We start from the raw sequence: 11,855 nt of genomic DNA on the forward strand, positions 1-11,855 counted from the left end.
TTATGCTCTCTTTGTATCCATTAGTAAAGGCAAAAATCTGAAATTTATGTGAAATACATAAAATAAACTAATTTTACTCTTTTTATTTCCTTATTTCTTAGAGTTTTTGTTTGGTTTTTCAAGATGCTTGATGTATCAAAGGCAGTTTTATGTTTACCGCAAAAACAAAACCAGAACTTGCTGATTCTAAACTGTAATAAACTTTAAATTTTATTATAAACACACCATAAATAACCTCTTATTTATCTAGCTATATCTAAACTGCAGTTCTGCAGTGGTATTTATCTCGGAGACACTACTGTCTTTGTGAAACAAAATGTGAGGGACATGCTGTTTGCTTCTTTTTATTTTTGAAGCTAATAGCCAACTGGGCTTGATTTTCCTTATTTTATTGTAAATACACACACACAAAAACACATTCATTACAGCGCTTGGGTGAAGAAAAGTAAACAAAACTGTTGACAATGTCTTCCAAACTTACAAATGCATCCATTTCACTGCAGAGCAATTTCATGGGGCTTGGAATATACCATGAAAGAAAGAACAGCAATGCAGGTGGTATGTTTTGAAGCATATTGAGATTAGAAAGAACAACATTTTTATTTTTAACTACAGAGCCCAAGAGATTATGTTAAAATAATAAATTTTTACCACATATTAATATCTACAGTGCCCATGAATTACTATTTTGTCTGCACAAATTAGCATTTTGGTACCACAAATAAGTACTTCTTGCACACAAATAAGTGCTAAATGGCAAGAAATATACATTTCATTAACATTTTTAGTGCACAAAGTAGCCTTTGTGCATTTCGTGTGCACAAGTTAACATTTTATGTGCACCAATCTGTTTTTCGGGGCACAAATTAGAATTTGTGAGCATAAATTAAAATTTTGTGTGTGAAATTACAACGTTAGTATCATCTATTAATACCATTATTTGTGTTCACATTTTGTGTGCACAATCTGTGTGCACAGCTTGTTCATTTGTGCCTTTAAAATGCTCATTTGTACCAATATAATGCTAATTTATGGACACAAAATGCTAATAAGAGTGTATAAATTGCTCATTTGTATGCACAAAAAGCCAATTTTGCACACCAAAATCTTTGTTAACGCAAAATACTAAATTGTGACCACAAAGTACAAGTTTGTGCTTAAATAACACCTATTTGCGTACACAAAATACTAATTTGTGCAAACAAATTGCAAGTTTTTCCACACAGAAAGCTCCAATTTAAGTCAAAATAAACAAATAAATACTGACTCTGAATCTATATGTTATTAATTGAATGATTGAACTTATAGAAAAAGAATACACTTTTCATGATATTCTAATTTCTGTATTTTCCTGAAAAACCCCAGCATTAATAGGGTGGACACGGTGGTTCAAAAACTGTTGCTAATTATCATTATTCAGAGAATAAAAACATATAAAGATATTTTTTTTTACATGTTTTAGGGTTACAGACAAAATTGAGTTTGTCAAAGTCAAGGGGCAACACTTTCCGCTTGTTTTTGAACTATCATCCATACAGTCTTTAATTATCAATATTGTGATTCTTTTCCTGGATATTTATTTATTTATTTTATGCATTCCAGGTCATTCAATTATGTTTCATTCATCCTGACTCCAGTCTGCAATATTTAGATTATCCAACAGCTAGAATCCACACAAACCTTTTATCTTGTGTGTTTTTGTCAGACTGCACATGGTTTTATCCAGACATCACTGTGGCTTTGTGTAAGAACGCCCAGGGAGCTTGTGGGAATATTTCTCCAGTTGGATCACACCGAAGACTCTAAAAATGGGATCTAATGACACTTGGTATTATGGGATGGAGGTGTTTAATCACTAAATTGCTTCGGAGCTTGGCTGCTGCTCAACGCCTCCTCGGGGATGGGTCAAATGCGGAGAGCAAATTTCACGCACTCAGGTGTAAGAAACAAGTGGTACTTTGGTTTGTAGTGTCCAATAAACCAACAGAAATCTAAAAGCTGCACACAGGCACACCACACGGACCATAGAAGCAAGTTTATAGCCAAAAAAAGGAGAAATAATGACCTGTTTGTTCTTTATATGGATTTCATTGATGTGTGCCTTTTTGATTCAGATTTTCCCGGCCAATCTGTTAATAAAATGACTATTATTTAAAGTTCAACCATCCATCTACTTTTTTCCCACCTAATCCTGCAGAGTTCTAACTAACGAGCAAAGACAAGATACATTTTGTACAGTTTTCCAGTTTATTTCCATCTTTCAAACCTGTGGTCATGGGGTTGCTGGAGCCTATCCCAGCTACTGTTGGGCCAATTCATTGTAGGGCCACACAAGTTTACGCTAACATATATACCTAGGGACTATTTAGATTTTTAGATTTAGATTTTTTTCCCAACCCAGAATATTTCATAAATTTGAAGATGTAAGAATAAAGTCTCAAAGGGATTTAATGAAATATACAACAGAAAAGCTTACAGAAACTAAGAGTTTGGGGTTTGGACAAACACCAATAAAACTTTTCTCTTCATAACCCTAAAAACATACTGGTTAACTAAGATTAATAAATGCTTAATTGCTGTTATCAATGAGTGTGCGGGTGAGCAGGCCACGCTGGCTTAAATCTTCCACCATTATCCCCAAAAAGTCCTCCAAAAACAGCCTCAATGACAACAGACCCAAAGCTCTCACGTCTCTGGTCACAAAACTTGACTGAGATGCACTAAGTGCTCAGAGCAACTTGTCTCCAACCACATTCTGGACTGTCTTCTCTTCGACCCCTTCCAGTTCGCCTACGAGGTGAACAGACCAACGGAAGACGCCATCGCCCTGACCCAACACACCACGTCAAACCACCAAGAGAACAGGGAGAGCTGTGCTGGGTTACTTTTTGTGGACTTCAGCTCAGTATTTAATACTATCATCTCGGACATTCTCAGCTCCAAACTACTGAGTCTTCAGATCCCCCCCTGCTCACCTGCCATTGGGCAGAGCAGTGTTTCCCAACCCTGGATCCTCAGGGCACACTGTCTGGCATTTTTTCAACCTAACCCTGCTCAAACACACCTGCCTTTGATGACTGTCATTGTCAGGCTTCTGTTGAGCCCGATGATGAGCTGAATCAGGTGTGCATAAGAAGGGCAACATGGAAAACATCTAGGACAGTGTGCCCCGAGGACCAGGGTTGGGAAACACTGCGGTAGAGGACTCTCTCACCAACCACCCACAACAAGTCAAACTCAGTCCCCCTCCTCTCCTCCACCATCCAGCTCAGTACTGGCGCTCCTCAGGACTGCGTTCTGAGTCTCCTTCTGTTCTCCCTGTACACATCGGACAGAACAATTTCCCATCCTTCCCACTGTGGTGGGCCTAATCTCAAACAGTGATGAGACAGGCTACAGGGCAGAGATTAGCAAGGTGTCGCTTGTATAACAACCTATATCTAAATGTCCAGAAGACCCAAGAACTCATCTTGGATTTTAGAAGTCACGGCCTTCTACAAACAAGTAAAGAACATGTGGATGGTGTCCCCTCTGTCCGGTTCCTGGGCACCACTATTTCTGATCTGTCCTGGTCAATCAACATCAGAGCCATGGTGAAGAGGGCTCAGCAGCGGCTGCATTTCCTCCACATCCTGAGGAGGTGTCACCTGGACTAGAGGTTGACGATGAACTTCTACTGCTGCTCTGTGGAGAGTACACTCACATACTTCCTGAGTGTGTGGTACCCAGGCACCACAGACAGAAAGGATGTGAAGAGTGTCATCTTCCCCCTTGACACCGTATCAAAATCAAGCTGTCAAAAGAACTACAACAACCCTCAACAATCCAATCCACCTCCCCATCACCTGTTTGACCTGATGCCCTCAGGAAGCTGCTACAGGTCGATCAGGTCACACACCATCAGACTTGCAAACAGCTTCTTCATCTGAGTCATACGGATGCTAAACTCCCTCAAATGATCCCTCTGAGAAATGGACAAAAGCTGTACACAAACAGCACAGTACGTTTGTTTAACCCTAATAATAATTGTGTTTCATGCATTTTATTAATGTTTCTCTTGTACTTTTTTTATTGCCTTATGCCTTGTGCTGTTTTTTGTCGTTTTTATTTATTTATTTTTTGCTCACTGTGCATTGCTGCTGTTGGAACACCCACAATAATTGCCACTGGCCGTTACAATAAAGTTTATTCTATTCTATAAAGATTTTCAATCCCAAAAATATTATGTAAAAGTGTGCTTCTAACTTACATCAAATAAAAATAGGAAGTGATTTTTTTAAGGCCTTAACAAAAATATTACCTAACATGCAGTTCATGAACACATAATGGTAAACAATTATGTCTTTGGTTAACTGCTAACTAATGTCTTATGCACACACTTAGTAATGCAAAGTAATATAAACATGGCTGTTAACACTTTATTTGGTGGTTAATTATTACTTAACTAAGCATTAACTGACATGAACAAGGAGGGCCTTAATGTAAAATGTTACCAAGCTACATATATCTAAATTAGGAAACCTTTGAGCGATTGTTTCTGATATTTTTAGGGGGGAATAGAGATAACTGTATAGTTTTATAGGCAGTCCAGCCCACATTTTCACAACTGGAGTGTAAGAAAGTGTACCGTTTGATGCATTTATTATGTTCTGATTAGATTTTTATGGCAAGCTACAGAGAAAATGTGGGAAAGAAATTCAACATTAAAAATGACAAATAAAGAAGGAAGCAGAAATACAGAAAATAATGATAAATAAAACTCACCAACTGCCATCATGTAGTCCCAGCGGTCCAGCTGACACATGCTGAACTGCAGTCCTTCTGGGGTGAGGCCAGCTGCAATAAGAGCCTGACTTAGCCCCGGGTTCTGGCACACAGCCGAGGTCCAGGCCACCAGGAACCACATAACCACCAACAGTATCACCACCAGCAGCCGTAGGACCCGCCAGCTGGTCATGTAGGGCGTCCTCTGGGCCGTACGGGACAGGAACACCTTCAGCACTCTGGGGTAAAAGGCAAGCAAAACAGACAGCCTGAGCTTGGATTCGACAAACTGCTTCATTAAATGATCATGATGAGCTTATGCGCGCCTTACCCTGCCATTACACCCACACCTGTCATTAGCAATGCTGTTATTAGCACTTGAAGTGAGAGGAGCAGCAGTGAAAATGCCCGGCTATTTTAATTAATTCATGGTTGTTTAATTAATTAGGTTCCTGTTGTGCAGGAAGAACAAAAGGAACATGAAACACAAAGATTTGAGCATCTTAAGTGTCAAAAAACTCATTTCCTTTTTGGTGTTTCTTTATACAGTACATGACATTTAGGAGGTATAGGCAAAATAAATAAACGTGTAGGGATGTAAAGCATAACTTTCCCATATAGGAAGAAATAGCTATAAATATAAACACCAAGGATGTGGGAGAGTGGTCAATTTCTTGCTTACAGTAAATATTAGAGGCACTTTGTGGGAGAAATATATCTCAACTGGTCCAGGATATAAAAAAATCGCCCTAAAGGCAGTCACACTCCCAATCTGTGGAGCTCAGAAAAATAATCAAATTGGTCATTTTTGCTTAGACGACACTCCAGCAGGCCTTTAACCTCCTTCTCCAGTGTTAAGGAACACACTGAGCTATTTTGTGAGTTGATGCTTGAGCAGGAACACACAGGAAGGAGCTGATGTGTCATTTAAATCTGTGTTGTGTTTTGCGTGCAGCCGAGGATTATCTGGATTTCTGAGTGAAACCAGAAAAGAGGAAGACAAGAAAGGGGAAAACAGTGGCAATGATCCCACTTCTGCTTGTTCTGAGTACCTGTACAGCTTGAGGATGACAGTCCCGTACATGATGGCGAAACCCATGAGGCGGACCCACCTCAGGAGGATACATCTGAACACACTGGGATTGAAGTACAGGATCATCACCTGCGGGAAGGCACAGCAGGGGTTACTGTGACAGAAACACTTGCTTACATCCAGACAAAATGGAAATCGCTCAGCCGCCTTTTCATTTTCTTGTAAATAGAGTCACACATTTGACTTTCTTTTATGACTGCCAAATAGAAATGGAGTGTTTCCAACAACAGACACGGAAGGCAGATTTTTGCCTGGTTGAAATGTCTTCCATCCACACTCCCCCCCCCCCTGACAGCAAGTGGTATGCTCTTCATATGTCAATATGAGTTTAAATTAGCCTCTTTATTCTTGGTAATCCTATTTTCATGGTAGGAGTTTGGTCATTTTTTATTTTATTTTACTGTTAACACTACAGACTAAGGCAAAGACATGCTAGAAGCTATCACATTTAAACCTCAGAGGCGCCTTTCTCAGCAGTCGTGGGCACCTCAGCCAGATAGTACATGCCAAATCTCCAGAGCTGCATACTGTATGCATACATAGTCAGTAACATCCACTGGAGCAAAACAGCCATGAATCGACAGCTTGTCTGAACACACACCCTGAATTCACTATTCACTATTGATGTACTGATCTTTTTAAATGTTAACTTTCAGGATGCAAAGATGAAACATCATGTAAGAAGGACTGCTCTAATTTTTAAACAGACACAATCAGGCCCCAGTGTCTTCATGAGCTCTGAATTTCAACGTTGGATCAACCAGTAGGTTCTCCGTGATCTTTTAGTGAAGATCTTAGATAGTCATATATGCAAAAACTTTTTTCAGCATTAAAGTTTGGTGCTTGAATTATTCTGGTCCCACTCCAGTCATCTTTTTAACTATTTGTAAAAGCATTCCCAGTGTTTTAAAAAAAAAAATCAAGATTAAGCCCATTTCAGCCAAAATAAAAAAATAAGAAAAAAAAAACTGTTGTTTTCTATGACGTAGTTTCTGCAGAGCGGCAGTAGTACTTTAGAAATGTATTTCTGAGTTGTGGGCGGGATTGTTGATGCAGAGCCCCTCACCATTACTAAAAGCCATGACAGATCTTAAGGCCCTCTGAGCAGGTTTTCTACACCACAGATCCACTCGGCATGTTTTCATCTGCTACTGATTCACAATGATTCAATTAAAGAAATATTCAGAAATGTAATTTTGAGCTTAATTACTTTTACAGATAATCAGAAAAAAAGCTGTTAAAAATACTAAAAACTTGATTTTCGTTGGGGTGGGTCTTTAAACCGAAGATTTTCTGTCTTTGGTATTCTTTATGACTGTAAAATACCTGTGTTTTCTGACTGTAACTGTGTACCTCCATGCGTTATTTCTATCGCAGTATCCCATTGAAATGGAAATAAACGTTATCACCAAATTTTGTCTAGCGTTTGTTACTGAAAGTTTTTAAAAAGTAAAAAAAAAACAATTTTGAATTTGAGGGAATTTCAACTAATATTGCAGTCCAATTCATTTTTTTATTTAAACACAAGCTTAATTGCCTCCAAGTTTTCAATATGTGTGGTAATAAATATTTTTTTGGCCACTTCATTTATTTTTTTTACATTTTTTTTCCCTAAATGAACTATTTTTATTTTTTCATTTTGTTCTCCAGTATGTCCTGTTTATTTCCATGTTTTAGTTGCTTACTATTCGAGCCATTATCAAAGAGGAAAATGCAGACAGAATACTGAAAGCAAAAATTCAGCTTAAGCTGCTATAATGACTTTGTAAAGCACAAACCACAATGCAAGATTGAAAGTCAGTCCTTTGTGGATAGATGGATTTTGGATTTGCTCAACTGAACTGATCTTTATTTCAAAGACATCTCTGGTTTGCAAATTCAAGAAACTGTTTTGTTTCCATTCATAAAAACCAAAGGAGAGAAACAAAGAGAGCTTAAAGGCCTCATTATGTTGATGGATTAAACAGTTTCATTGCTAAGTTGAACGTTCATGTTTTTCTAAGCATCAGTCCAGTGTTAATCTAAAATATAACCTATAGAAAAAACACAAGGAAGCACGTTCAAAAGTAAGACTTTAATACTGGAATCCATGATTAAATAAATATTTTGCACACAAAAACGGCTGTACCAGACTAATATAAGTGAGACTGATTTGAGGACAGACATTTTTCCCAACAACCATCTCCCTCCTAATAAAAGCAACAGTGAGAGTCGTGTCTGTACCAGCACAGTGAAAGTGGTGGTCTCAGTCTGACTACTCCTGCAACAGTTTCTGGCAGTGCCACTGTTCTGGACCCGTGCCTGCTTGAATCTTTTTCTATATCTATACGTACTTGCAACGATTTAGACATTCAAGAGGTTTTGAGTGGTTTTCATTTCTCTTTCCTCTATATGTTTCCAAGCTTTTCATCTGAGGATTCTCCTTCTTAGCTCACTTAAAAGTTAACTATCTGACTAGTAACTCATCTTTTCTATCTGCCTAACAGGAGGAACCACTCGAAAATGAGATACGCCATCTCAAGAGGCTGATCCTCCCAATGCTTAGTTTACAAGTTTTCATAAGTAAAAGTTAAATAAAACAGCAAAAATACTTATTATTGGGGTGTATAACATTCATTTTTTTAACAGTTAGCTTTTATTGCTCATTTTTTCCCTTTTTTAATTCTTGCATGAACTCATTGTTTCTATATTTTGATCTCTTATTATAAGATTTCATGTATAAATGACTTGCTGCATGAACAGATCATTTGACTAGTGAATTTCTTTTTAAGATGAGTGTTTTTTTTTCCTATTTTTCTTTCATTCTGCCTTAATTTTCTACATATTTACAATACATCCCATTAGTATTTGGGTTTTTACTCCCATCAAGTCAACATACTCTCTTGGTTGGTGATGTTTCATCAACGTAATCAATGAAATAATCAACATTAATCATCAAATGAAGGTCACAGTTGACTAGATTGAGTAATTAGCGTGTAACCTCTGATGCAGAACTGGTTTAGAAGCTGCATAATTTTGTGTCTGAACTCTAAAGCCGGTGATTTTTCTTTGACTTTGTGATGTCTTGGCATTCACAGAACACCTCGGCTCCATTGCCAGGAAGGAAAAAAAATGCCTGTGACAGATTTAGCAAAACAAAAGAAACACTGAGGCTGCAGCAACAACTTGTTATGAAACCAGTGTGTAATTGAGTCTGTGTTACCTACATGGATGTAGCAGCATGAAAGCTTTTTTTATCACCTCAGAACTGACACGGCACGTTCTATCATTCTGCAAAGATGAAGTTCAGCAGTTGGAGTGTTGTGACATTCCAATTTGGAGCTTGTCTCAGTTATTTCTCTGGTGTTTAAGAATCGTTTATCTCAAATTGCACTGCAAAAACTGGATTTCAAGGAAGGAAAAAGTCCCTTGTTTCAATAAAAATGGCCTTTTTTCTGTCTTTCAAGAAAAATAATCTTGTCAAATAAATTTTTCAATATCTGAATAATCTTAGTTTAGGAAAAAAATGTTGTTTTGTTTTTTATAAGAATTCCCTGGTAAAACTATTTTTCTTAACCCACTGGAAGATTTTTTGTCAATTTAAAGGATTTTTTTTTCTTCAAATTTTAAGAATTTTTGACATACTTCTTAGAGGAAGCAGTGTAGAAATGTTCACCACTAATCCTGAAGATTCCGCTGATGTCTCCTCATCGCACGGTGGCAGTTGTGACCGTAGCATTAAAGCATTGACTCTGATATTCGTATTTTGACCATAACTAATTTTCTCATTTTTAAAATAAACACTATTGACTTACAACTTGTTACAAAGTTCTTAATTCTAGCACACAAACTGACTAAATCTGCACTAATGTGGATGAAAAGTGGTAAAAATGCAGGTTTAAGAGGTATAAGATGCTCTAAAAAAATACATTATTTATAATTTTATTTGCATTATATCCATCAAATGCATAAACTTACTGCACTATATTGACCTTTTAGAAAATTGCCCCTCAATTACTTTGAATCAAATACAGCCATATATATTTTTTTAATTGAAAAAACGTGCTCACTTGTTCTTTTATTTTTATTGTTATCTCTGCTATAATTGAAATTCCCACTGTTTGAACCTACTCACTAGAGTAACACCTTCATGTTCTTCAGTTGTGCGTCTGGCGTCAAATCTTTGTTGGACAAATTAGGCACATCTGATGGTGGTGGGATCTGACTTTTTGGTTCGGAGCAGCTGGTTGCTAAAGAGTCATCTCGTGTGAAACCACGCACTTCACCCACCACAAGTGAAAGAGCGTTAGTCAAAAGTCTTTTCTGAGAACAAAAGATGACATTCTCATACCAGGGAAACTCTCACTGTGAAGTCTTAGTTTTCAAGAAGCACAAAGCAAACAATGGTTTTTCCAACATGACTTATGGTGTACTAATATGTAATTATGAAGTATTGTGACTACTGATTTAGCTTTTCAACAAAATTCTGATGCTGAAATATAGTACTGTTTTCAATCTTTTATGAACTATTTCTATACATACGAGGGGTGTAACAATATATTTTAACAACAATTTGATTCATTTGATCATTTGTGTTGGCTGATTCGATACATAGTCAATACTGGTTAATTTCATCCGACCTAAATCAATCCAGAACATCTTTAGACAAAAGTTCAACCAGTGTCACTCCAGATAAATTCCTGGAACTGAATAGTTCAGGGGAAGTTTTCCAGATTCCTTCTATTCCTTCAAGAATTTAATTACATTTTTGTGCAAACAAATAAGTAAACACGAATTATTGTATAATCCATTAACATTTTTTTTAATAATGAAAAATAATCCTCTTTTTTTTCTGGACTTTTTCCTGCATATGCTATGATATGAAGTCTGAAATAGTGTTATATCTGCTTACATAGTCCTGCGATTTATTGTGACTTAAGATTTTTTAATTACCTAAATCTGTGTTGGAAAATATCTGATTATAAGTTAAGATCCGGAAAATGATCATTAATGTAAAGAAAGTGGTTAGGTGGAGCCGGGGTGGGATTAAATAAGTTTGTTTCCATCCACTCCTTTTTCAGCAATCCATCATTTGATGACAAGATAATTTATGTCTGTCATGTCTTTATAGATGTGAACCTCTGTTTATTGATTGTATTGCATGCAATATTTTTTGATTGCTTAAAATAAACAATTTCTAACCTAATCTAACTCTAATCTAGTTTCATAAAGTTCACCCCCCTGTAGTTTTTTCACATCAAAATAATACATTCTACCACACTGTATGGTCACTTTTCTTTGTAAAATTCAAACTGTTTCCAACATCGGACTGTAATGATAGCTTGATTATTTGTTGCTGCCATCATATGTGCATTGTCCGCTGTGATTGCATCTGGTTGTTTTTACGGTTAGTAAAATAAATCTGTCATGCCTCAATTTATATGGAGTTTTCCATCATCAATATAATCGATTTATTTCATTTTGAAACAGTTTTATAAAGTTTTAAGAACATTTAGTTTGATTAAGAACTTATCTCAGGCAGATCGATCTGGTTAGATCACAATAAAAAAAAAGATCCATCAATTGATGGATATATACCAGTAATTGAACTAAATGTACATTAAAGAAAATGCCTACCAAGTTGTTCTGCTTTTTTGGAACACATACTTTCTTATTTTTTTGCTGATTTTATCCTTTGTCATTTGTTGTGTTAACTCCAAGAGTTGTTTTTCCAGTTTCTAGCATCTGTTCCCAGGCTTTTACAAGCTTTTTTTTTACACCTGTTGGAGCAAAACAGGTGTAATCTCCAACATGTGAATTTGATGTTTCCTTCAAACAGTTTTATTTTCTGCTTGAGGTGATCAGACACAAACATCTTCTTTTTCCTCTAACCATATACAAGAAGATACCTCCAAAAGTGTCTATATACATTAACCAGGAGCAAAATATGATGAAATGTTTGGAAAAATATGCATCTCCTCAGATGGTAATTTCATCCTGCTATAATTGAAGACCAGAA

General features: G+C 36.7%; 1 protein-coding gene across 1 annotated transcript in view; it reads right to left on the reverse strand.

Annotated features, from left to right (window-relative positions):
• The window catches only part of gpr158b (G protein-coupled receptor 158b), an 83,846-nt gene that overhangs the window by 22,794 nt on the left and 49,197 nt on the right, over positions 1-11,855 (reverse strand). The window contains exons 6-7 of the mRNA XM_024273930.2: positions 5,817-5,926; positions 4,765-5,003 (exon numbers count right to left, since the gene is read on the reverse strand). Of these exons, the coding sequence (XP_024129698.1) occupies positions 4,765-5,003; positions 5,817-5,926 (349 nt within the window). The remainder of the gene's footprint in view (positions 1-4,764; positions 5,004-5,816; positions 5,927-11,855) is intronic.

This window comes from Oryzias melastigma, linkage group LG17, assembly GCF_002922805.2.
Source record: "Oryzias melastigma strain HK-1 linkage group LG17, ASM292280v2, whole genome shotgun sequence".
Taxonomy (NCBI): Eukaryota; Metazoa; Chordata; class Actinopteri; order Beloniformes; family Adrianichthyidae; genus Oryzias; species Oryzias melastigma.